This window comes from Papio anubis, chromosome 1 (assembly GCF_008728515.1).
Source record: "Papio anubis isolate 15944 chromosome 1, Panubis1.0, whole genome shotgun sequence".
Taxonomy (NCBI): Eukaryota; Metazoa; Chordata; class Mammalia; order Primates; family Cercopithecidae; genus Papio; species Papio anubis.
The window spans coordinates 36,177,756-36,205,553 of NC_044976.1; the positions used below are offsets into that span (position 1 = coordinate 36,177,756).

A 27,798-nucleotide genomic window follows, 5' to 3' on the forward strand; every position below is an offset into this window, starting at 1 on the left:
TGGTCCCACTTCCTCTCCACACTGTAGAGGGAGAGCCCATTAACCCTGGAGTCCCAGGTAGCCTCAAGACAGGGCTTTGAGGACTCCAACAACTGGAAAGCAGCAGGTGCATTCCTTGGTAGCCCAATGCAGTCACTGTTCTGACGAGCGGTCTGAAGGGCCATCTTCTCCCCACATTTTCCATTCCAAGGCTTTAACTCTCTTCTCAAATGGCAATGTCTCCTTGCACCTTGGGCCAGTTTCCACTAATCAGTGTTTCTAGTTGGCTCAATTAGGTTTAATTATTCACTCTGCTTCAGCTCAGGCCCTGGAGAGGCTGTCCAACTGGAGTCTTACTTATTTTTTTTGAGACGGAGTTTCACTCTTGTTGCCCAGGCTGGAGTGCAATGGTGTGATCTCAACTCACCACAACCTCTGCCTCCCAGGTTCAAGTGATTCTCCTGCCTCAGCCTCCCTAGTAGCTGGGATTACAGGCATGCACCACCACGCCTGGCTAATTCTGTATTTTTAGTAGAGATGGGGTTTCTCTATGTTGGTCAGGCTGGTCTCGAACTCCTGACCTCAGGTGATCTGCCTGCCTCGGCCTCCCAAAGTGCTGGGATTACAGGCATGAGCCACCACACCCAGCCTGGAGTCTTAAATGGAGTGAAGGCACAAGGGAATGAGTTGCACAGGGATGGGTTGAACTGGGAAGGAAAATACCAACCTAGACTGCAGTGCCACTGGGGTGGGGGTGGTGAAACTTTACTGCCATGGAAATAACCAGGGCAAAAGATTGGTGTGAGGCAGAAGGCTAGTTCCAAGTTGGGATTTTTTTTTTTTTTTTTTTTTTTGAGACGGAGTCTTGCTCTGTCACCCAGGCTGGAGTGCAGTGGCGTGATCTCAGCTCACTGCAACCTCCGCCTCCCGGTTTCAAGTGATCCTCCTGAGTACCTGGGACTACAGATGCATGCCATCACGGCTGGCTGATTTTTGTATTTTTAGTAGAGACAGGATTTTGCCGTGTTGGCCAGGCTGGTCTCCAACTCCTGACCTCAAGTAATTCACTGCCCTCGGCCTCCCAGTGTTGGGATTACAGGCGTCAGCTACTGCGCCTGGCCTGAGCTGGGATTTTTAAAAGTAGATATATTAGCCAGCCTGCCTCTACATGGGGTGAATGCGGCACTGGTCCTTGGCAGGTTTTTAGACAAATAAGATATAAATGTATAATATAAAGAAAAAGATTAACATTTTTTTTTAAAAAGTAGATTTATTAAAAACAGGTGAAGATCTGAGTGTTGAGAGGCAAATGGGGTCTCTGGGGGATCCTGTCCTGCAGCAGGCCTTTCGGATGACTGTGCTTATAAGGCGGATCAGTGCCTTCCTGCTTGCCTTAGTTCTTTCCATTTCAGACACCACATTTGGATCCTGGAGCAGCTGCTTAACTACCCAACTCTACCATGGCTATCTGGGCTTGGAGAACATGCGAGTATTAGCTACTTTTACAGTCAAATAGGGATCTTGTAGAAGAAACAGGTAGACAGACCCACCAAAGTCTCTCATTCTGACCTAGCAAGCTGGTGAAGTCTCTGTCGGTCCTAGTTCCCTTGTATGTTGGGCTGCAGGCCCATTCCAATACAGCCCAACTCTTTTTTTTTTTTTTTTTTTTTTTTTGAGATGGGGCCTCACTATATTGCCTAGGCTGGTCTCAAACTCCTAGGTTCAAAGGATCTTCTAGCCTCAGCGTCGTGAGTAGCTAGGACTACAGTGTGTGCCACCATGCCTTTTTTTTTTTTTTTTTTTTAAATGAGACAGGATCTCACTATGTTACCTAGGCTGGTCTTAAGCAACCCTCCTGCCTCAGCCTCCCAAGTAGCTGGGACTACAGGCACAAGCCACTGCACCCAGCTCCAACTCCTTTCTTTATGCAAATACAAAAGGCAAACCGTGGTGCCACACTTAGTCCTTAGTAGCAGCCCTGGCTCATCCTCCTAGTCTTTCCCTAGTATTTGCATCAATGGCTAAGCTGATGGCAGACCTCATCCTGGGGTAATACTCATTCAGGGAAGCAGCAACAAAGGAGGGTAGGGTAAGAGGTCAGGTCAGATTTGTAGCAAAACAGGTGGCCATTAAATCTCAGCTACTACTAAAGTTGGTGAGAAAGAGGTATGGAGGCCTTAAGACCTGAAGCACTGAGTTGGTCCATAACCCTGGGCTTTAGAACAAGGTGTGGTTTTATTTTCTGGCAGAATCTTTTAAAATATAAAACAGATAAAACACATCTCAACCCTGCAATCTGCCAGCATGTCTTGTTTCTACAAGATGCATGCTAGACCATGAGACTACATAGCAAAGGGTCTTTAAGAGGATTTGGTTGGGAGAAATAGAAAAAGCAGATCTCAGGGAAGCCTGGGCTAGCCCAAAAGCTGAGCTACATCCCTGAACACTAGAGCAGTCCTTGTCTTTTCAGATCCTCATAGGTCTTCTTATTCACAACATTCCCACTTGAATCTTCGTATTCTTCCTGAAAAGGAAGGGGTACACTTTGTTAGATACATCTCCTAAAAGAAATGTTTGGAACCAATCTCTAGGTACCTGAGCTCATCCTGGCCTGATTCCATGGCATACTCTGGTACACTAAGACTGGCATTTATCTAAGACAGCCTTTCTCAACTGGGGTTCCACAAGAGAATTAAGTCCCACTGCCCCAAAGCAGCCACGGTGTTCAATGAATTAACTTCTCTCGTAGACATCTAAAATGGTATTAGTCATGACCCATCATTAGAGTATCTGAGAAAATAGTTTATTTAGCTCTCTATATTTAAGATGAGAAACCATGGTTGAGAAAGGCTGACCTGCAACAGCAAGTTTTCAAACAGTTCCCAAGAATCCCAGGTTTCTGCTCAGAGGCCACTGAAGGGTTGAAAGGGAGGCCAGGAAGTCTGAGCTTCCCCATGTCCAGAGCAATTCTGCTTGATTCTATTTTATATATCGGAGTACTATATTACAAGTGGAAGACAGTTTTGCTGCCAAAAAGAAAAAAAATACTGAAAACCACTGACTCAAAAAAAGGGAGGCTATTGCCAGTTACTATGGGACTTGGAGTGAGTCAATACTATTCCTTACATACATGTCATTCCTCATCTCTAAAAACCTGCTGCTTGGGATGACCATCATAAGACCAACAAGGACTTCTCCCTGTTGCTATGGGAGTACCATCTCTCATTAGATGCTTTCCTCAAAGGAGATCTAATACATGATACAGAGTCTCGGCATTTTAGTCTATAAATCTCCACGGCAGAACATGAGATATGGGTACTCCCACTTGCCGTTTCAATTTTTGTGTGTGTGTGAGGCAAGTTCTTGCTCTGCCACCCAGGCTGGAGTGCAATGGTGTGATCACAGCTCACTGCAGCCTCGACAGCCTGGGCTCAAGTGATCCTCCTGCCTCAGCCTCCTGAACAGCTGGGACCACAGGCATGTGCCACCACTCCCAGTTAATTATTGTATTTTTTGTAGAGATATGGTTTCACCATGTTGCCCAGGCTGGTCTCCAATTCCTGGGCTCAAGCAATCTGCCTGCTTTGGCCTCCCAAAGTGCTGGGACTACAGGCATGAACCGCTGCACCCAGCCCATTTCAAAATTTGAATGGGAGAATACAATCTGCCTTTTTGTTGTTAAAGAGACAGGGTCTTACTCCGTCACCCAGGCTGAAGTGCAGTGCTATGATCATAGGTCAGCAGCTGCCTCAAATTCCTGGGCTCAAGTGTTCCTCCTGCCTCAGTCCCAATTAGCTGGGACTACAAGCATGCACCACCACACTTGGCTAATTATTAATTTTTTTTTTTTTTTTTTTTTGAGACAGAGTCTTGCTCTGTCACCCAGGCTGGAGTGCAGTGGCACAATCTCGGCTCATGCAACCTCCACCTCCCGGGTTCAAGTGATTTTCGTGCCTAGGCCTCCCAAGTAGCTGGGACTACAGGCGTGAGCGGGTGGATCACCTGAGGTGAGGAGTTTGAGACCAGTCTGGCCAACATGGCGAAACTCTGTCACTACTAAAAATACAAAAATTAGTCAGTGTGGTGGCGGGCGCCTGTAATCTCAGCTACTCGAGAGGCAGGAGAATTGCTGGAATCCAGGAGGTGGAAGTTGCAGTCAGCTGACGTTACACCACTGCACTCCAGCCTGGGCAACAGTGTGAGACTCTGTGTCAAAAAAAAAAAAAAAAAGGAAAAGTCAATTGGTAGATATTGTCACATTCTACTCGCTGCTGCAGTACACCAGGGACCATCTTTCACCTCCCTTCTACGTGGCGAGGGAGCTCTCTATCACTTGACACTATCCCCAACACCATCCACATTAGTACTCACCTCAGTGTCGGGCTGCCATCGTTCTGAAGCCTTCTGCAATTTCAGTTTGGCCCACACTGCAGGATGAGAAATGAATAGCAATCAGGATGGACTGAACATTTGTCGGGTAGCCAGTGTCATAATCCTCTCTCCCTGCCATTAGGATGCTCCCTAGAAGACTCTGCCTGTGAGATTTCTGCCTACCCCAAACCAGAATTTTGGTTCTAGACCACCTACAGACAAAACCCCTTCCACTGCAAAACTCATCATGACCTTGCTTTGCTATAAAAGTTGGATCAAATATAACCAAAGACCTCCGAGAACAAAAAACTGCTACTCTTGAAGGAGGTTAATTGTGGAACAACCTATGAGAATAATGGGAGAAAGTGACTTTACTTTCTTAAAGCTCATAATACAAAATTCTAACAGTTCAATAACAATCTCTATGAAGGAGAAAAGGTAAAGACATCTGAAAAAACCATCATAGCTTCAGAGGGAGTGATCAGACATGTATACACAAGAAAAAAACTGATACAAACTGGGGAAAGAACAACTTGAATCTTTTTTTTTTTTTTTTTGAGATGGAGTTTCGCTCTTTTTGCCCAGGCTGGAGTGCAATGGTGCGATCTCAGCTCACCGCAACCTCCGCCTCCTGGGTTCAAGCGATTCTCCTGCCTCAGCCTCCCAAGTAGCTGGGATTATAGGCATGCGCCACCATGCCTGGCTAATTTTGTATTTTTAGTAGAGACGGGGTTTCTCCATGTTGGTCAGGCTGGTCTTGAACTCCCGACCTCAGGTGATCCACCTGCCTCGGCCTTCCAAAGTGCTGGGATTATAGGCGTGAGCCACCACGCCCAGCCAACTTGAATCTTAAAGCATGGTATCAGGAAGGTGAACTCTTAGATCAGATGAGAACAGATGGCTACATGGAATACATAAGACAGGTCCACTGCCAGAAAGGGAAGATAATAAAATATTAATAGATGATGAGAAAACAGAACTTGATTCCTGTGTTTTCACCTTTCCCATCAAGTAGAATAATCTCAACTTGACAAGATTAGAAGAAATATCACAGAGAGACAGTTGAAGCCTAAGATGGGTGAATGAATAGTAAATAAAACAATATATGATAAAATGCTTAGCTCTGCACCTGGCACATAGGTGCTCAATTAATCAACTTTTCCTTCTTTGCTAATTGCTTTAAATTAGCTGAAGTTGGCCAGGCACAGGGGCTCATGCCTATAATCCCAGTACTTTGGGAGGCCGAGGCAGGTGGAATACCTGAGGTCGGGAGTTCGAGACTAGCCTGACCAACATGGAGAAACCCCATCTCTACTAAAAATACAAAATTAGCCGGGTGTGGTGGTGCATGCCTGTTAATCCCAGCTACTCAGGAGGCTGAGGCAGGAGAATCGCTTGAACCTGGGAGGTGGAGGTTGCGGTGAGCCAAGATCGCACCAGCCTGGGCAACAAGAGCGAAACTCTGTCTCAAAAATAAATAAATAAATAAAAATAAGCTGAAGTCTTCAAGCCCAGATAATATGCATTATCAGGAAGGAATGGAGAAGTTATGTGCTTACTATGTGACAGGGCAGCCCTGTCATATTCTTTGCCGAAGCCCTTCAAGAATCTAACCAAGAATTCAGCCTGGGTGACAGAGCGAGACTCTGTCAAAAAAAAAAAAAGAGGCCGGGTGTGGTGGCTCACGCCTTTAATCCCAGCACTTTGGGAGGCTGAGGTGGGCAGATCACCTGAGGTTGGGAGTTCGAGACCAGCCTGACCAACATGGAGAAACCCCATCTCTACTCAGGAGGCTGAGGCAGGAGAATTGCTTGAACCCAGGAGATGGAGGTTGCAGTGAGCCGAGATCGTGCCACTGTACTCCAGCCTGGGCAACAAGAACGAAACTCCGTCTCAAAAATAAATAAATAAATAAGAATATTAATAAAGTGCGACCAATCACCTAAACGGCGATTTCTGGTGGCAATTTCAGAGGACTCTTTCTTAGCTTTTGTACAATTAAAAAAAACATAAATCTAAATAAATGGAATAATTAACATAATAAATTTATAAGTAAAACTCTCCATTTAAGTAAAAAAATAAATAAACAAAATAAATCACTGCGGCTGGGTGCACTGGCCCACGCCTGTAATCCTAGCACTTTGGGAGGCTGAGGTGGATGGATTGCCTGAGCTCAGGAGTTCGAGACCAGCCTGGGCAACAAAGTGAAACCCCGTCTCTACTAAAATACAAAAAAATTAGCCAGGCATGGTGGCGTGCACCTGTAGTCTCAGCCACTCGGGAGGCTGAGACAGCAGAATCGCTTGAACTCAGGAGGTGGAGGTTGCAGTGAGTGGAGATCATGCCACTGCACTCCACTCACAACACAGCGAGACTCCATCCCAAAAACAAACAAACAAAATCACAGCAACTTAAATGACAGTACAGAATCTCTTCCTCCAGGCTAAAATCTCCAAGAGAGAAATAAAAATTTCAAAAGAATGATCTACTGCCGGGCGCGGTGGCTCAAGCCTGTAATCCCAGCACTTTGGGAGGCCGAGACGGGTGGATCACGAGGTCAGGAGATCGAGACCATCCCAACATGGGCTAACATGGTGAAACCCCGTCTCCACTAAAAAATACAAAAAACTAGCCGGGCGAGGTGGCGGGCGCCTGTAGTCCCAGCTACTCGGAAGGCTGAGGCAGGAGAATGGCATGAACCCGGGAGGCGGAGCTTGCAGTGAGCTGAGATCCAGCCACTGCACTCCAGCCTGGGCGACAGAGCGAGACTCTGTCTCAAAAAAAAAAAAAAAAAAAGAATGATCTAAACAAGTTAATCCAGGCCAGGAATGGTGACATGAGAAACACTTGAGCCCAGGAGGCAGAGGCTGCAGTGATCCAAGATTGTACCACTACACCCCAGCCTGGGCAAAGAGCAAGATCCTGTCTCAGAAAAAGAAATAGAGAGAAGACAGGGGCTGGGTTCGGGTGCAGTAGAAATTGAGGTAGAAATAAAACTACAAATGCTATGTGGTGAACCTAAAAAGATCAAGGGAAGCCATGATGGTAGAAATAATACAATTAGTCAAAACAGTGGCAATAACAACATTCATAGGGAGAAACTGACTAACCTAGACAGCTGAATAAGTAGATAAATTCTGAAAGTAGTAATGCAGTTGAAGAATCATGAACCTGCCAATGATATTCTTTTTTTTTTTTGAGACGGAGTGTCACTCTGTCACCCAGGCTGGAGTGCAGTGGTGTGATCTGGGCTCACTGCAAGCCCAATCTCCTGGGTTCATGCCATTCTCCTGCTTAGCCTCCCGAGTAGCTGGGACTACAGGCGCCCGCCACCACGCCCGGCTAATTTTTTATATTTTTAGTAGAGATGGGATTTCACTGTGTGAGCCAGGATGGTCTTGATCTCCTGACCTCGTGATCCGCCTGCCTTGGCTTCCCAAAGTGCTGGGATTACAGGTGTGAGCCACCACGTCTGGCCCTGCCAATGATATTCTAAAAAAAAAAAAAAAAAAATTAGGGCCAGGCGTGGTGGCTCACGCCCGTTATCCCAACGCTTTGGGAGGCCGGGGCGCGTGCATGACGAGGTCAGAGATCAAGACCATCCTGGCTAACACGGTGAAACCCCGTCTCTCTTAAAAATACAAAAATTGGCTGGGTGTGCTGGTGTGCGCCTGTAGTCCCAGCTACTTGGGAGGCTGAGACAGGAGAATCGCTTTAACCTGGGAGGTGGAGGTTGCAGTGAGCAGAGATTGCGCCACTGCTTTCCAGCCTGGCGACAATGCGAGACTCTGTCTAAAAAAAAAAAAACTATATGGCTAAGAGAATACAATTCCTTTCTAGAAAAACTCTTAATGACCAACCCTTAAAAAAAAAATCCCCTGATGAGTGTGATTTCAAAGAAAGCAGTATGGCATTGTGGAAAGAGGAAAGACTGTTTTAAGACACACGTGCTGTAATCCCAGCACTTTGGGAAACCAAGGCAGGCAGGTTACCTGAGATCAGGAATTTGAGACCAGCCTGGCCAACATGCTAAAACCCCATCTCCATTAAAAATACAATTAGCCAGACGTGGTGGCGAGTACCTGTAATTTCAGCTACTCGGGAGGCCGAGGCAGGAGAATCGCTTGAAACCAGGAGGTGGAGGTTGCAGTGAGCTGAGATCCAGCCACTGCACTCCAGCCTGGGCGACAGAGCAAGACACCGTCTCAAAAATTATAAAAAAAAAATTAAATTAAAAAAAAAAAGAAAAGAAAAAGGCTGCCATGAAAAGGTTAATGGCAGAGAAAGCTACCACTGCTGGGAAAACAGGAAGCCTGGCAGCAGTCCTCTATGTGCTTCAGTAGCACATTCCCTGACATGTACTCTACTTCACTTTCCTCAAGAGGTATTTCGCTGCTGTGTTTCTATAGCCTCAAACACAAGCTTACTGAGGGCACTTCTATTTTTTCCTTTATATCAGTAATTCTTTAACATGAGCATGGTGGCTCATGCCTATAATCCTAGCACTTTGGGAGGCCAATGCGGGTGCATCACTTGAGGTCAGAAGTTCCAGGCCAGCCTGGCCAACATGGTGAAACCTCGTCTTTACTAAAAATACAAAAATTGCTGGGCGTGGTGGTACATGCCTATGGTCCCAGCTACTGGGGAGGTTAAAGCACAAGAATTGCTTGACCCCAGGAGGCAAAGGTTGCAGTGAGCCGAGATCAGTCACTGCACTCCAGCCTGGGCAACACAGCAAGACTCTGTCTCAAAAAAAAATAATAATAAAAAAAATAAGGTTGGGTGCAGTGGTTCATGCCTATGATCCCAGCATTTTGTAGGGCCAAGGTGGGAGGATCACTTCAGCCCAGGAGTTTGAGACCAGCCTGGGCAACATAAGGAAACCCCATCTGTACCAAAAAGAAAAAAAAAAAAAAAAAGAAGGAAAAAAAAGAAAATAAACTCAGAATAGATATAAAACACTTGGTTTCCTACTTTGTCATAAGAAGTCAAGAAATTATGTAAGTTAAAGAATCTTAGCACAGTCCCACTGAAGAGGTAATCTCTGTCAATATAAACAGTCTCAAATGACAGACAGGTTGTAGCATGTTGCATGCTGGGCAGGGATCATGCCTGCAATCCCAGCACTTTCAGAGGCTGAGGCAGGCAGATCGCTTGGGTACAGGACTTTAAGACCAGCCTGGGCAACATGGTGAAACATCATCTCTACAAAAAATACAAAAATTAGCCGGGCATGGTGGCACAAGCCTGTAGTCCCATTGACTTGGGAATCTGAGGCGGGAGGATCACTTGAGTCTGGGAGGCAGAGACTGCAGTGAGCTGTGATTGTACCACTGTACTCCAGCCTGGGCAATAGAGTTGGAAGCCCAAGGTTCAAGCTGACCAAACAGCTGAACAGCCTGCTAAGCGTAACTGAGAGTAAAGTGCCTGTAATTTAACAAAGTGGAGGGGTAAATACCTTACTTCTGTCTAACCAGCCAACAGTGAAATGTGACATAGATCCACTGAAAAGAAAATAAAAAGCCAGGACAGGCATGATGGCTAACGCCTATAATTCCAGTACTTTAGGAAGCCAAGGCAGGCAGGTCACCTGAGGTCAGGAGTTTGAGACCAGCCTGGCCAACATGCTAAAACCCCGTCTCTACTAAAAATACCAAAAAAATTAGCCAGGTGTGGTGGCAAGCACCTGTAATTCCAGCTACTTGGGAGGCTGAGGCAGGATAATCGCTGGAAACCAGGGGGTGGAGGTTGCAGTGAGCTGAGATCACGCCAGTGCACTCCAGCCTGGGCAACAGAGCAAGACTCTGTCTCAGAAATTAAAAAAAAAAATTAAATTAAATTTTAAAAAGAAGAAAAGAAAAAGGCTGCCATGAAAATGTTAATGGCAGAGAAAGCTCCCACTGCTGGGAAAACAGGAAGCCTGGTGGTGGTCCTCTATGTGCTTCAGCAGTACCTTCCCTCACATGTACTCCACTTTACTTTCCTCAAGAGGTATTTGGCTGCTGTGTTTCTATAGCCTCAAACACAAGCTTACTGAGGGCACTTCTATTTCTTCCTTTATATCAGTCATTCTTTAACACATTAAAATCAATTCAGAAAACTATACATACAACCATTCAATCAAAATCTTGCATACAAGGGAGTTCACAAACCCAGGCTAAAAGCCCTGGTCTATACTCAGCACAGGGCTCTTCTCAAAGGAGAAACAATCAGTATTGCTGACTAATTCATTCCCCTTAAAAATGCAATAATTAGCTGGACGCCGTGAATCATGCCTGTAATCCCAGCACTTTGGGAGGCTGAGGCGGGCGGATCACCTGAGGTCGGGAGTTTGAGACCAGCCTGACCAACATGGAGAAACCCCGTCTCTAAGTAGCTGGGCATGGTGGCACATACTTGTAATCCCAGCTACTCGGGAGGCTGAGGTAGGAGAATCGCTTGAACCCAGGAGGCAGAGGTTGCAGTGAGCCGAGATCGCACCATCACACTCCAGCCTGGGCAATATGAGCGAAACTCCATCTCAAAAAAAAAAAAAAAAAAAAAAAGCAATAATTAGGTGCGATGGCTCACACCTGTTATCCCAGCACTTTGGGAGGCCAACGTGGGTGGATCACTTGAGGTCAGGAGTTCGACACCAGCCTGGCCAACATGGTGAAAGCCCATCTCTACTAAAAATAGAAAAATTAGCTGGGCGTGGTGGCGCTTGCCTGTAATCCCAGGTACTAGGGAGGCTGAGGCAGAAGAATTGCTTGAGCCCAGGAGACGGAGGTTGCAGGAGCCATGATCGCACCACTGCACTCCAGCCTGGTGACAGAACAAGACTCTGTCTCAGAAACAAAACAAAGGCTGGGCGTGGTGGCTCACACCTGTAATCTCAGCACTTTGGGAGGCCAAGGCGGGCAGATCACGAGGTCAGGAGATCGAGACCATCCTGGCTAACAGTGTGAAACCCCATCTCTACTAAAAATACAAAAAATTAGCCAGGCGTGGTGGCGGGCGCCTGTAGTACCAGCTACTGGGAGGCTGAGGTGGGAGAATGGCATGAACCCGGGAGACGGAACTTGCAGTGAGCTGAGATCGTGCCACTGCACTCCAGCCTGGGTGACAGAGCGAGACTCCATCTCAGAAAAAAAAAATTAGCCAGGCACAGTGGCACGTGCCTATAATCCCAGCTACTTGGGAGGCTGAGGCAGGAGATTCGCTCGCACCCAGGAGGCGGAGGTTGCAGTGAGCTGAGATCACGCCATTGCACTCCAGCCTGGCGACAGAGCGAGACTCCGTCCATCTCAAAAAAAACCCAAAAAAACCAAAAACCAACCACAAAACAAAAAACAGAAATGCAATAATAATACAACTGTCTCAGATTTTACATAACCACAACCTACTGCCTTTAATCCTGGATACACAAGGTATCAGGATGCTGACTCGAAGGAGGACAGGCCATTTGTACTGGCCTAGGAGACAGTAAATAAATGTTACTTACAGGAGACAGCATCTTCAATCTGTGTCACATTAGCAAAGTGAGCAGTGTTTGGGATGCCCAAACACCTCATGCCATGAGCGTGACGCCATTCCTGGGAGAAGAGAGAAGCAAAAGGATCATGTGAAATGGGAATAGCTGAACACACAGAGCACTAACTCCATTCTACTCATAAATCCTAACATGGCCCTTTACGAGACTCCACCGAAAGGCAGCATTCCTTTTGTGTTTCATGTTTGTAAACCGCTGGCTGTGACTAACAAAAGGCTGGTATTTCAAAGACGCATCGCATTGTTTGCCTCACTGGGTTGGCTTGTAAACCTAGATTCCAGACCCAGTAGTCTTACACATAAAACCTCTGGGTCAAGATCACAGGAAAATATCACAACTCTAACTACATCTCCCATATTGCGGGAGAACTCACCAAAGCCCCAGCAACTCCAAACACCTGCATGAACAGGGTTACTAATGGCAGGTCAGCATCATCTTTGTAGGTAAAGGAGAAGACTTTTATCAGGCACAACGATGTGGTGAGGAGAGAGCAGGGAGATTATACACTGACATGATGGCAGTTTTAGCTACGGGATGGTAAATGGCACAGGCTTTATCTGGATGCCAACTCCAATCATTGTAGGAGGTGCTGAGAAGGATTCAGAACTCACTCATGGGCTCAGCAAAAAAGACTCAGGATCAATTAGTAATATGTATGACTCAGAGAGGGGGAGAGGAGTTCATATAAATTTGTCATCCTTGGTCTAGCATAAATCTTTTCCATTCTGTAAAATGTCCTTCCAAAATCTAAGAACTAAAAGTAGAGCCCACTTAGAGGTGAGCCCACTTACAGCAGTACCACCTGGACAATACCCTGTCTCAAGAATGGTTTGATAAAGATCAGCCCCTTCATTTTTTTTTTTTCTCAAGAGGCAAAGATCCATTTATGATCCGAAAGAGGTAAGTCCTATTCTTGATCTTGAGTATTAGCAATGGGGTAGAGAAATAACCAAGAAGTCAGAAGTTGGTCTAAAATGCTAGCAGAAAGACAAAAACAGAGAAGTGTTAAGAGCAGGCAAGAGAAAACCAAGTAAGGTTTAAAGAGCGGAGTGGTAGAATTCCTCCAGAAACTATCTCAGGTATTTAAGACTAACATTGGTGCCAAAAGTCAAACGCCATGGGCTTGATTTTAAAACCATCCTTCTCTGATTCCCTTTGGCTCTGGACACCAGAGGTCCACATAGGCTACTCCTACTCTCTTCTCTAAAAGTCTCATGTTTTTACTTCAATTCCCCGAAAAATGGCTCTGAATTCCTTACAGCAAAGTGTCGCTGGAAGGCTTTGGGTCCTCGGTAGGTGTAGTTTCCACAAATCTCACAGTTGTAGTTGATATTTAGGCCATGAAGTTTATACAGCCAGTAGGGAATAGGCTAAAAAAGAAAAAAGAAAAAAAAAACAAGAAGTAGTGTTAGCCTACTAAACTCTGTATCTGTTTCCAAAATGGGGAATGGGGAGAAAGTGGTAGTTCTGAGACTTACTTTGCCATCCCAGCCAAGTGGCAGGTTTTTGGGGTTGTAAATGATCTCGTTCTCTTCATCTTCACTCTCACTCTCACTGATCTGCTCTTCTTCCTCTTCTTCTCGCTCTTCTCCTGTCCTGGCTTGCTTGCGCTGTACATTTTCATGAGTGAGATGTCGCTGTTCCTAAGGCAGGTCCATAAATGAAAAGTCAGAAAAAACTAGTGCAGAATAAGATGGGAAATTTCCTGTTTTCCTCCAACTTTTGCTGACCCCTTACTTCCAAGGATAAGGTTCTTTCTTATAGAATAAAGGAAAATCTTGCCTTCATATCAGAACTCCTTATCAGCAGGCTCTACCTGAACCCAAAGCAAAGAGTAAAAGGTTTTACATTACTTGCCTGATTACTCATCTGAGGCTATTCTAGAACAACAGAAAACAGTCTCATCTATTCTGACTCTAAAATATTTCCTGGCTGGGTGTGGTGGCTCAAGCCTGTAATCCCATCACTTTTGGAGGCTGGGGTGGGAGAATCACTTGAGGCCAGGAGTTTGACATCAGCCTGGGCAACACAGTGGGATCCCATTTCTACAAAACATTTACAAATTGGCTAGGCATGGAGGTGTGCACCTGTGGTCCCAGCTATTCAGGAGGCTGAGTTAGGAGGACTGCTTGAGCCCAGGAGTTTGAGGATGCAGTGAGCTATGATCCTACCACTACACTCTAGCCTGGGCAACACAGTGAGACTCCATCTCAAAAAAAAAAAAAGAAAAAAAAATGCACCCAATACAGGAGCACCCAGATTCATAAAGCAAGTCCTTAGAGACCTACGAAGAGACTTAGACTCTCATACAATAATAATGGGAGACTTTAACACCCCACTGTCAATATTAGACAGATCGACAAGACAGAAAGTTAACAAGGATATCCAGGAATTGAACTCAGCTCTGCACCAAGCGGACCTAATAGACATCTGCAGAACTCTCCACCCCGAATCAACAGAATATACATTCTTCTCAGCACCGCATCACATTTATTCCAAAATTGACCACATAGTTGCAAGTAAAGCACTTCTCAGCAAATGTAAAAGAATAGAAATTATAACAAACTGTCTCTCAGATCACAGTGCAGTCAAACTAGAACTCAGGATTAAGAAACTCACTCAGAACCGCTCAACTACATGGAAACTGAACAACCTGCTCCTGAATGACAACTACTGGGTACATAACGAAATGAAGGCAGAAATAAAGATGTTCTCTGAAACCAATGAGGACAAAGATACAACATACCAGAATCTCTGGGACACATTTAAAGCAGTGTGTAGAGGGAAATTTATAGCACTACATGCCCACAAGAGAAAGCTGGAAAAGATCTAAAATTGACACCCTAACATCACAATTAAAAGAACTTGAGAAGCAAGAGCAAACACATTCAAAAGCTAGCAGAAGGCAAGAAATAAGATCAGAGCAGAACTGAAGGAGATAGAGACACAAAAAACACTTCAAAAAAATCAATGAATCCAGGAGCTGGTTTTTTGAAAAGATCAACAAAATTGATAGACTGCTAGCAAGACTAATAAAGAAGACAGAAGAATCAAACAGATGCAATAAAAAATGAAAAAGGGGATATCACCACCGATTCCACAGAAATACAAACTACCATCAGAAAATACTATAAACACCTCTACGCAAAAAAACTAGAAAATCTAGAAGAAATGAATACATTCCTGGACACACACACCCTCCCAAGACTAAATCAGGAAGAAGCTGAATCCTTGAATAGACCAATAACAGGTTCTGAAATTGAGGCAATAATAGCCTACCAACCAAAAAAAGTCTAAGACCAGACGGATTCACAGCTGAATTCTACCAGAGGTACAAAGAGGAGCTGGTACCATTGCTTCTGAAACTATTCCAATGAATAGAAAAAAAGGGAATTCTCCCTAATTCATTTTATGAGGCCAATATCATCCTGATACCAAAGACTGGCAGAGACACAACAAAAAAAAGAGAATTTTAGACCAATATCCCTGATGAACATCAATGCAAAAATCCTTGATAAAATACTGGCAAACCAAATCCAGCAGCACATCAAAAAGCTTATCCACCACGATCAAACTGGCTTCATACCTGTGATGCAAGGCTGGTTCAACATATGCAAATAAATACACGTAATCCATCACATAAACAGAACCAAATACAAAAGCCACACGATTATCTCAATAGATGCAGAAAAGGCCTTTGACAAAATTCAACAGCCCTTCATGCTAAAAACTCTCAATAAACTAGGTATTGATGGGGTGCATCTCAAAATAATAAGAGCCATTTATGACAAACCCACAGCTAATATCATACTGAATGGGCAAAAACTGGAAGCATTCCCTTTGAAAACTGGCATAAGACAGGGATGCCCTCTCTCACCAATCCTATTCAACATAGTGTTGGAAGTTCTGGCCAGGGCAATCAGGCAAGACAAAGAAAGGGTATTCAGTTAGGAAAAGAAGAAGTCAAATTGTCCCTGTTTGCAGATGACATGATTGTATATTTAGAAAACCCCATCGTCTCAGTCCAAAATCTCCTTAAGCTGATAAGCAACTTCAGCAAAGTCTCAGCATACAAAATCAGGGTGCAAAAATCACAAGCATTCCTATACACTAAAAACAGAGAGCCAAATCATGAGTGAACTCCCATTCACTATCACTTCAAAGAGAATAAAATACCTAGGAATTCAACTTACAAGGGATGTGAAGGACCTCTTCAAGAACTACAAACCACTGCTCAATGAAATAAAAGAGGACACAAACAAATGGAAGAACATTCCATGCTCATGGATAGGAAGAATCAATATTGTGAAAATGGCCATACTGCCCAAGGTAATTTATAGATTCAATGCCATCCCCATCAAGCTACCAATGACTTTCTTCATAGAATTGGAAAAAAACTACTTTAAAGTCCATATGGAACCAAAAAAGAGCCCACATTGCCAAGACAATCCTAAGCCAAAAGAACAAAGCTGGAGGCATCACGCTACCTGACTTCAAACTATACTACAAGGCTATGGTAACCAAAACAGCATGGTACTGGTACCAAAACAGAGATATAGACCAATGGAACAGAACAGAGTCCTCGGAAATAATACCACCACATCTACAACCAACTGATCTTTGACAAACCTGACAAAAACAAGAAATGAGGAAAGGACTCCCTAATTAAATGGTGCTGGGAAAACTGGCTAGCCATATGTAGAAAGCTGAAACTGGATCCCTTCCTTACACCTTATACAAAAATTAATTCAAGATGGATTAAAGACTTAAATGTTAGACCTAAAACCATAAAAACCCTAGAAGAAAACCTAGGCAATATCATTCAGGCCATAGGCACGGGCAAGGACTTCATAACTAAAACACCAAAAGCAATGGCAACAAAAACCAAAATTGACAAATGGGATCTAATTAAACTAAAGAGCTTCCACACAGCAAAAGAAACTATCATCAGGTGAACAGGCAACCTATAGAATGGGAGAAAATTTTTACAATCTACTCATCTGACAAAGGGCTAATATCCAGAATCTACAAAGAACTTAAACAAATTTACAAGAAAAAAATCAAACCACCCCATTAAAAAATGGGCAAAATACATGAACACTTCTCAAAGGAAGATATTTATGCAGCCAACAGACACATGAAGAAATGCTCATCATCACTGGCCATCAGAGAAATGCAAATCAAAACTACAATGAGATACCATCTCACACCAGTTAGAATGGCGATCATTAAAAAGCCAGGAAACAACGGGTGCTGGACAGGATGTGGAGAAATAGGAACACTTTTACACTGTTGTTGGGACTGTAAACTAGTTCAACCATTGTGGAAGACAGTGTGGCCATTCCTCAAGGATCCAGAACTAGAAATACCATTTGACCCAGCCATCCCATTATTGGGCATATACCCAAAGGATTATAAATCATGCTGCTATAAAGACACATGCACACATACGTTTATTGCGGCACTATTCACAATAGTAACGACTTGGAACCAACCCAAATGTCCATCAATGATAGACTGGATTAAGAAAATGTGGCACATATACACCATGGAATACTATGCAGCCATAAAAAAAAGATGAGTTCATGCCCTTTGTAGGGACATGGATGAAGCTAGAAACCATCATTCTGAGCAAACCATTGCAAGGACAGAAAACCAAACACCGCATGCTCTCACTCATAGGTGGGAATTGAACAATGAGAATGCTTGGACACAGGGTGGGGAACATCACATATTGGGGCCTGTTGGGGGGTGGTGGGAGGGGGGAGGGTTAGCATTAGGAGATATAATTTTATCTAATACTGTTGTATCTTTGTGTTTCCTGTTTCCTCTACCAGAAACTTTTTCTTCTCCCTCTTTCTACTTAGAAGACTCAACCTCACTGTATTCAGGTAAGTATCAAATTATATTGTAATTATTTGTCTCCACTAACCACAAAATGAGTTTCTCAAGGGCAAGAGGCTGTGTCATATTCACTATTGTATTAAAAAAATTTGCATAATGTCCAAAAACCAACAGACATCAACAAATAGTATAATAACGGCAAAAATCTTATCAGTTCATAGTGAGAGCAACTTCTGGAAAGCATTTCGCTAGAACTGGTTGGAATTCCAAAGAGAATACTGCCATCTCCTGGCAGGGAAAGCAAAATGCTCTTAAAGGATGGAGGCCGGCCTGGTGGCTCCAGCACTTTGGGAGGCCAAGGCAGGCAGATCACTTGAGCCCAGGAATTCAAGACCAGCCTGGCCAACAAGACAAAACCCTGTCTCTACCAAAAGTACAAAAATTAGCCAGGTGTGGTGGCACACACCTGTAGTTCCAGCTACCAGGGAGGCTGAGGCACGAGAATCACTTGAACCCAGGAGGCGGAGGTTGCAGTGAGCTGAGATCCCGCCACTGCACTCCAGCCTGGGTGACAGAGTGAGGTACTGTTTCAAAAAAAAAGGAGGGAGAAAGTGGACAAACCTCATGTCAAGGGCATGAGTGGCTTCCCAGCCACTCACAAGACTGGCAACTCAGCCTGCTGCCCACACTAGCACAGCCCAAGGTCACAGTGGAGAATATGTCTCTCCAATGTCCAATGTCTAGCTAGCCTTTTACTGAAAGCGGTCATAACAGAATCACAGGTGACTAGTTCTACAGCTATTATATGAATGGTCCTCAGAAGCAGAATGAAAATGTCCATGGCAATTAACAAAAATATGTAAACAAGCTATCTGACCCAGAGCCATCCACTAAAAGGACCATGCGAGTGTGTGTAAAAGGCTCGGCTCTGAGATAGTTAAAAATCGGGCTGGGTGTGGTGGCTCACACCTGTAATCCCAGCACTTTGGGAGGCTGAGGCAAGCTGATCACGAGGTCAGGAGTTCGAGACCAGCCTGGCCAATATGGCGAAACCCCGCCTCTACTAAAACTACAAAAAACTAGTCGGGCATGGTGGCGCACGCCTGTAGTCCCAGCTACTCAGGAGGCTGAGGGAGGAGACTCGCTTGAACCCTGGAGGTGGAGGTTGCAGTGAGCCCGGATTGCACCACTGCACGCCAGCATGGGCGACAGAGCAAGACTCTGTCTCAAAAAAAAACAAAAAACAAAAAACAAAAAAACTGTACACAGCAGACACGATCAGAAAGGCTGGTCTTCTGAAGGACTCCAAAGACATTGATCATCTTCTCTGGATGAGTGCTGCCATTTCTTCCACTTTTTCTTTCTGGAAAGAGATTTCTTTTCCTCCTACTCCTCTCCCTACTTTCTCTCTGAGACAAGCATACTGGTCAGGCTAGGCCTTTCTCTACCCCAACACACACTTCAGTTCTTCCTAAAATATTCAAGGAGAACATTCACTGCCAGCTTTGTACTACTAATATTCTAGCCCTACTAATTTTCTCACAATCTTATGAACATGTAAGTTGACTTACATAAGATGACTTACGAAAATGCCTTTTTATAAGTCATAACTGAAAGGCTGCTTTGAGTAGCCTTTGTTACTTGCCCTTTTGAGTGTCTGCTTTGTGGGCTACCCCTGAGTATTTTCTGAAGCTCAGGCACAGAATCTGCACTATTCTGGATATTATATTGCGAGGGGACTCTATTCTCCATGCCTGGCTTTATGGGAATTGGACAATTTTGGAAGTATCGTCTAACAACAGAATAGGAACTTACTGAAGAGCCTCATACCCTGACCTCTATTTTGTGCCATACTAGTTTATCAGCTATCCACTCCTCTTTTGAACCTAATGAAAAAAATATCTTCCGTGAGTTCCTCTCCCTTTAACTCCTGTGCTTTATACCATTTTCCACTTTCAGCAGTCAGTCACTTACCCCAAGAATCTCTACATATTCATAGATCTGGGCTTCTAGAAAAGCAATGTCTTTGTTCCTCTCAGTGTCTCTGAGAAAAAGAAACAAGCTGTATCACTCAAGGATTCTCTCATCCATTGCTTTGTTCCCTATATCTGGGAACATTTATTGCACAACTGCATTAAAAATTATAAGCACATGAGAAATACTATGCTATGAAAGCAAATGCTCTGTTCATCTCAGGACTCTATTGACAAACACTGAGGGTATTTCTCAGAATGCATGGAGGCTTCCTCTATGACCTCACCTAGAAGATGAAGGACATATCAAGACTGCTTACACTGCCATCATTATAATCTACAAAGGAAATGTGGTATGTAAGAGCAAGCTCTGCAGCAGGTAGACCTAGGCCCAAATCCTGACTCTGCTACTTAGAACTATGAGAGTGGACACATTCCATAACTTTTCTGAGTCCTTATCTGCAAAAACTCAGGATAACAACTAATTTTCTGGGTTGTTGTGAGAATTAGAAAAAAAAGTACATTAAGAAAATGCTGGGCCAGACACGGTGGCTCATGTCTGTAATCCCAGCATTTTGGGAGGATGAGGCTGGCGATCACTTGAGGTTGGGAGTTTGTGACTAGCCTCACCAACACGGTGAAACCCTCTCTACTAAAAATACAAAAATTAGCTAGCCGCGGTGGCTCACGCCTGTAATCCCACCACTTTGGGAGGCTGAGGCGGGTGGATCACGTGAGGTCAGGAGTTCATGACCAGCCTGGCCAACATGGTGAAACCCCGTCTCTACTAAAAATACAAAAACTAGCCAGGCATGGTGGCGCACGCTGGTAATCCCACCTACTTGGAAGAGTGAGGCAAGAGAATCGCCTGAACCAGAGAGGTGGAGGTTGCAGCAAGCTGAGATTGCGCCACTGCACTCCAACCTGGGCAACAAAGCAAGACTCTGTCTCAAACAAAAAAACAAAAAACACACAAAAATTAGCCAGTGTGGTGTTGCGTATCTGTAATCCCAGCTACTCGGGAGGCTGAGGCAAGAGAATCGCTTGAACCTAGAAGGCAGAGGTTGCAGTGAGCCGGGATTGTGCCACTGCACTCCAGCCTGGGCAACAGAGCGAGACGCCATCTCAAAAAAGAAAAAAAAAAAAAAACCACCCTGGGTCAGGCGCAGTGGCTCACACCTATAATCCCAGCACTTTGGGAGGCCAAGGCGGGTGGATCACTTAAGCTCAGGAGCTGCAGACCAGCCTGGCCAACATGATGAACCCCCATCTCTACTAACAATACAAAAAATCAGCCATGTGTGGTGGTGTGTGCCTGTAGTCCCAGCTACTCAGGAGGCTGAGGCAGGAAAATCCTTTGAACCCAGGAGGTGGAGGTTCCAGCCAGTAAGCTGAGATTGCACCACTGCACTCCAGCTTGGGTGACAGAGTGAGACTCTGTCTCAAAAAAAAAAAGAAAAGAAAAGAAAATACCTTGTCTAGGCCGGGCGCAGTGGCTCAAGCCTGTAATCCCAGCACTTTGGGAGGCCGAGACGGGTGGATCACGAGGTCAGGAGATCGAGACCATCCTGGCTAACACGGTGAAACCCCATCTCTAATAAAAAATACAAAAAACTAGCCAGGCAAGGTGGCGGGCGCCTGTAGTCCCAGCTACTCGGGAGGCTGAGGCAGGAGAATGGCGTAAACCCGGGAGGCGGAGCTTGCAGTGAGCTGAGATCCGGCCACTGCACTCCAGCCTGGGCGACAGAGTGAGACTCCGTCTCAAAAAAAAAAAAAAAAAGGAAAATACCTTGTCTAAGTATGTAGCTCAAGAATTAGATTCACCTTTACCAAAAATAAGCTTAGAAAAATAGTTCTTGAACCTATTTAGCCTTTTAGCCTCTATAACCTATTAAAGGTGCCAAGAACACGGTTTCAAACTTAGAAACCTGACGTGCTCTCAATCAGATGAATACAGACAGTCCTTTGTTTATATTAACAGTGGTAGTATTCTCTATTAGCAAAGAGAAAGAGCAGACTGGATCTCTGTCGACCAATAACGGGGATAAAGCAGGCTTTAAAGTCTCCACTGTGGTTAAAAATTCTGCATGGGAATAACACTTAAAAGCCACAAGCAGCAGTGCTACCCCAGCCACTCACCGCTTGGTGCCCTTCGACTTGGGATTTTTGGCAAACAAAGAGGTATCAAGTGACTCCAGGGACTTTCCTTTGGTGCTGAAGAGTCTCTGGGCTCGCTCTTCTAGGGTCCTAAGGAGACAGGATGGCAAAGGATTTCAGGGTTACTTTACCACAGAGGCTCGCTTGTTTTTGCAGTGTGGAGCAACAGAAAAAAAATGGAATCAGAGCTGCTTAGAAGACTGTGCAAACACACAGCAAATTGAATAGTTTTGATAGAAAAACCATTCCTTACCCGCCACATTTCAAGCCTAAAGCTAAGAGAGCAGATTTCAATCTGTCCAAACCCAGAGAGGCCAACTCCTGTACAAAGAAGAGAAAAATTACAATATTACATTAACAGATTTTTGGGAAACCCCAAATGCAGGCCAGAGGGTGGGTGTTCCTGAGGCTGTGGCAGGACCACACATTTCATAGCCAATCTGACAGTAAGTCTAAACTCTCCAGAGGACTGAATCTGTAATTATCTTCAGACTTAACCATACTGGTAGTGTTCCATTTACTTTACTACAGCTTAATGTAGTTAGAATGATTATTTCAGTTTCCCAAGTAGTAATTTGTTTCTTTTTACTTTGCTACTTTCTTTGTAGATGCTTGATCCCAAGAAATAGTGCCTTATCACAACACAACCATGGTATTAAAGACAGCAGAGCAGTCTTTAAAGATAGAAAAATAGACAGGAAGAACAGTACTACTGCTGAAGGAAACATACCTCCCAGGAGGAGAATGCAGAGAGGTCAAGATGGGCTCCAGCATGGGTCAGAGCACTGCTTGTCTCTTTCTGGAAAGAACAATATGGTATTTATTAGGATCCAGGTTTAGGCCAGGCGTGGTGGCTCACACCTGTAATCTCAGCACTTTGGGACGTCTAGATGGGTGAATTGCTTGAGTTCAGGAGTTAGAGACCAGTCAGAGCAACATGGTGAAATCCCATCTCTACAAAAAAAACACATGAATTAGCTGGGCATGGTGGCATGTGCCTGTGGTCCCAGCTACTCAGGAGTCCAAGGCAGGAAGATCTCTTGAGCCCAGGAAGTTGAGGCTGCAGCAGTGAGGTATGATCATGCCACTACACTCCAGACTAGAAGCCAGATGGAGACTTTGTCTCCCAAAAAACAAAACAAAGCAAAACAAAACAAACAAACAACCCACCAGGTTTAGGATGAAGGTAAGGTTGGTCCACATTCTCTCCCTGGAGAGTTCAGGAAAAACCCATGTTTATCCCCAGAAGTGAGAATGTAGATTCCTAACATACGATCTGATAAGCTCTTGGTTGGCAGAAACCACATAACAGTAATGATGTGATTGGTGAAAATCTGGGCACAGTCAAAGGCAAGTGGACCCTGACAGTCTTGCTCAAAAGTACACACAAAAAAACCTCACATATGGCTGGGTGCGGTGGCTCATGCCTGTAATCCCAGCACTTTGGGAGGCTGAGGTGGGCAGATCACCTGAGCTCAGGAGTTTGAGACCAGTCTGACAAACACGGAGAAACCCCGTCTCCACTAAAAACACAAAATTAGCTGGGTGTGGTGGCGGGTGCCTGTAATACCAGCTACTCGAGAGGCTGAGGCAGGAGAATCACTTGAACCCAGGAGGTGGAGGTTGAGGTGAGCCGAGATCCTGCCATTGTACTCCAGCCTGGGCAACAAGAGTGAAACTCCGTCTCCAAAAAAAAAAAGAAAAAGAAAAACAAACAAACAAAAAAACATAGCATACTTGGCAGAGAATACCTCATTGTCACAAGTGATACCAAGGAATTGATACCTAATGCCCTAAAGTAGATAAAGGAAAATAATTACTTCAATTCCTTGGCATGTCCACCATTCACACCCCACTGAAGCTCACCGGCCATCCAGGAAAGGTTCCATTCTCCCATTTCTTCTCAAACTCAGCCTGAATCTTCCCAAAAAGTTCATTCTGATCTTGGAGAGGCTTCACTCTATCTGTGTAATCCTGAAGGTACTCGAGCAGCATCTCTAGGTATCTACAGAGGAACATACAATGCAGAGAAAGCAAAAAGGGTTTCTATTTTTGCTATCTTGTTATTCCCTGTAGAATATATAGTACTTATAATTCTAGTAATGCTATCTTTTTAATCCTTTTTTTTTTTTTGAAACGGACTTTCGTTCTTCTTGCCCAGGCTGGAGTGCAACGGCACGATCTCAGCTCACCACAATCTCCGCCTCCCGGATTCAAGTGATTTTCCTGCCTCAGCCTCCCGAGTAGCTGGGATTACAGGCATGCGCCACCACGCCCGGCTAATTTTGTATTTTTTTTTTTTTTTGAGACGGAGTCTCGCTCTGTCCCCAGGCTGGAATGCAGTGGCACAATCTCGGCTCACTGCAAGCTCCGCCTCCCAGGTTCACGCCATTCTCCTGCCTCAGCCTTCCAAGTAGCCCTTAGGACTACAGGCGCCCGCCACTACGCCCGGCTAATTTTTTTGTATTTTTAATAGAGATGAGGTTTCACCGTGTTAGCCAGATGGTCTCGATCTCCTGATCTCGTGATTCGCCCGCCTCCTCAGCCTCCCAAAGTGCTGGGATTACAGGTGTGAGCCACCGCGCCCGGCTAATTTTGCATTTTTTTTTTTTTTTGAGATGGAGTCCCTCAGTCGCCCAGGCTGGAGTGCAGTGGCGCGATCTCAGCTCACTGCAAGCTCCACCTCCCAGGTTCACGCCATTCTCCTGCCTCAGCCTCCCAAGTAGCTGGAACCACAGGTGCCTGCCACCACGCCTGGCTAATTTTTTGCATTTTTAGTAGGGATGGGGTTTCACCGTGTTAGCCAGGGATGGTCTCGATCTCCTGACCTTGTGATCTGCCCACCTCAGCCTCCCAAAGTGCTGGGATTACAGGCGTGAACCACCACGCCCGGCCTAATTTTGTATTTTTAATAGAGACAGTGTTTCTCCACATTGGTCAGGCTGGTCGCGAACTCCTGACCTCAGGTGATCCGCCTGTCTTGGCCTCCCAAAGTGCTGAGATTACAGGTGTGAGCCACCGTGCCCGGCCAATACTCATTTTTAAATGAACTTAGAATGGACATTTTTCCCAACATGTCATTTTGATTCTGACCTTTTCCACCTCCTTTTATTCTCATAAAATGATGCTAAATACTAAGGTCTTAATTACCTCACATAATACAAGATTTCATTAAAACGAAAATGAGAAAAAGAGGGGAAATTAAAAAATCACTAATCAGGGGAGTAATTAACAAAAACATAAATTTTTCACTTATACATCACACCTAAGCATCTCACTTCAGTCACAATCTGAGAAAGTCTAATTTTTTTCCCATAAAACTCCGAAAACACAGAAGTCCCAGAGTGGGAGAGTTCCTAAAACAATGAGACAAAATTAAGAACAGTATGGGCATATGATGGAAGATGTGCCCACAGACACACCTTTGTCCACATCCAGAGCATCGCAAAGGTTTTAAAACCACATCATTCATAGCCCCATCCTCCAATGAACCTGGAAGTACGCCTTCATGTATGCATTCCAGGCAACAAATTCAGAACTTTACCCTCAAAAACTTCACATTATCTTCTAATCAAATCCAGGAGAGACCTAGAAGCTATTAATGCCTACCTCTTATACTCTGCATTCTTCCTTTCTTTAGGAATGTCGAATAATTGGTCAAAGATGGACAGGTATGTGATATAATCCAGCTTCTTCAAAGAGGGAAGAAATGACAAGAAATTCAGTTAGGTATTTATACTGTAACAACTTACAATATAATCTCCAATAAGTGAGATCAAAATTGAATGTTTTCTAACAAAGTAACAAGGGCTGGCTAATTTTTGTTTCTTTCCTGCTTTCCCATCATTCAATCCTACTACAATTGGAGTGTTAATTTCACTGGACTGAAGAAAAATATCAGACATAATTAACTTTATAAAATAAACATCAAGTTAATGAACATTAAACTAAAAGAAACATTTGTCGATTATTACCTAATGCTAGGGTCTTGGTTAAAGACTCTGACATCCTAAAACAAGGTCCTCAAAGGTGCCATTTGTTCACGCAAGTAACTACTTATTGAGCATCTTTGTACCAAGTATGGGGTACAGAAGACAACAAAACAGGCAAGGGACCTGACTTGCCCACATGGAACTTGAAGTTTGGTCACTGCACTTCTGGAACATTTCCTCACAACTCCATAAGGAATCTAATCACGTATATCCTTGTGATCCTTTTGAGATTGCCATATTAAACCTCATCTCGTCCTAAGCTTTTTTTTTTTTTTTTGAGACAGAGTTTGACTCTTACTGTCCCAACTGGAGTGCAATGGCATGATCTCGGCTCACTGCAACCTCCACCTCCCAGGTTCAAGCGATTCTCCTGCCTCAGCCTCCTGAGTAGCTGGGATTGTAGGCATGCGCCATCACGCCTGGCTAATTTTTTCTATTTTTAGTAGAGACAGGGTTTCTGCATGTTGGTCAGGCTGGTCTTGAACACCCAACCTCAGGTGATCCACCCGCCTTGGCCTACCAAAGTGCTGGGGTTACAGGTGTGAGCCACTGCGCCCAGCCGGTGATAAGATATTTTTAAACATCTTTAAGAAAAGACATTAAATAGCTTTTTGCTGACAGAAATATCACGTTGTTGTGTCTTTCATGTACCTAGTATTGTTTGTGTCTAAACCAGGGACATCTAGAAGAAAACATAAATCTAGGTGGACACAGTGGCTCATGCCTGTAATCCCAAGGCTTTGAGAAGCTGAGGCAGGAGGATTGATTGAGTTCAGGAGTCCAAGACCAGCCTGGGACAACATGGTGAAACCCTATTTCTTTTTGTTTTTTTTTTTGGAGACAGAGTCTCGCTGGGTTGCCCAGGCCGGAGTACAGTGGCGCCATCTTGGCTCACTGCAAGCTCCGCCTCCTGGGCTCACGCCAACTCTCCCGCCTCAGCCTCCCGAGTAACTGGGACTACAGGCGCCCACCACCACGCCCAGCTAATTTTTTGTAATTTTAGTAGAGATGGGGTTTCACCATGTTAGCCAGGATGGTCTCCAACTCCTGACCTCGTGATCCGCCCACCTCGGCCGCGCCCGGCCAGTGAAACCCTATTTCTACAAAAAAAAATTTTTTTTTGGATGGAGTTTTGCTCTTGTTGCTCAGGCTGTAGTGCAATGGCGCAATCTCGGCTCACCGCAACCTCCGCCTCCTGGGTTCAAGTGATTCTCCTGCCTCAGCCTCCTGAGTAGCTAGGATTACAGGCATGTGCCACCATGCCCAGCTAATTTTGTATTTTTAGTAGAGACAGGGTTTCTCCACGTTGGTCAGGCTGGTCTTGAACTCCCGACCCCAGGTGATCTGCCTGCCTTGGCCTCCCAAAGTGCTGGGATTACAGGTGTGAATGACTGTGTCCAGCCAGGAAAATGGTATTTCTTTAAAAAAAAAAAAAAAAAAATTTAAAGAAATCTTACGTAAGGCTGGGTGCAATGGCTCACGTCTATAATCCCAACACTTTGTGAGGCCAAGGCAGGCAGATTGCTTGAGCTCAGGAGTTTGAGACCAGCCTTGGCAACAGGGCAAAACTCCATCTCTACACAAAATACAAAAAACTAGCTGGGCATGGTGGCACACGCCTGTAGTCCCAAGTACTTGGTGGGGCTGAGGCAGGATCCATCACTTGAGTCCAGGAGGTCTAGGATACAGAGAACCAAGATCACGCCACTGCACTCCAGCCTGGGTGACAAAATGAGACCCTGTCTCAAAAAAAAAAAAAAAAAAAAAAAAAAGATTTATTTTGGCAAAGGTAAAATACGCTTGTTGTATTGATAACGGGCTGGGTACAGTGGCTCATGCCTGTAATCCCAACACTGTGGAAGGCTGAGACAGGAGGATCACTTGAGGTGAAGAGTTTGTGGCCAGCATGGGCAACATTGCAAGACCCCATCTTTACAAAAAATACAAAAAT

General features: G+C 44.7%; 1 protein-coding gene across 2 annotated transcripts in view; it reads right to left on the minus strand.

Moving 5' to 3' along the window:
• Positions 1–1,229: 1,229 nt before the first annotated feature.
• The window catches only part of SF3A3 (splicing factor 3a subunit 3), a 33,698-nt gene continuing 7,129 nt past the window's right edge, over positions 1,230–27,798 (minus strand). For both annotated transcript variants that reach the window (XM_009205348.2, XM_021939619.2), the window contains 11 exons: positions 25,465–25,547; positions 23,722–23,860; positions 22,586–22,654; positions 22,109–22,176; positions 21,838–21,945; positions 19,700–19,769; positions 13,360–13,524; positions 13,141–13,251; positions 11,834–11,924; positions 4,351–4,406; positions 1,230–2,503 (listed from right to left, as the gene is read on the minus strand). In XM_009205348.2, coding sequence (XP_009203612.1) covers positions 2,426–2,503; positions 4,351–4,406; positions 11,834–11,924; positions 13,141–13,251; positions 13,360–13,524; positions 19,700–19,769; positions 21,838–21,945; positions 22,109–22,176; positions 22,586–22,654; positions 23,722–23,860; positions 25,465–25,547 — 1,038 coding nt within the window. In that variant the 3' untranslated portion in view covers positions 1,230–2,425. The remainder of the gene's footprint in view (positions 2,504–4,350; positions 4,407–11,833; positions 11,925–13,140; positions 13,252–13,359; positions 13,525–19,699; positions 19,770–21,837; positions 21,946–22,108; positions 22,177–22,585; positions 22,655–23,721; positions 23,861–25,464; positions 25,548–27,798) is intronic.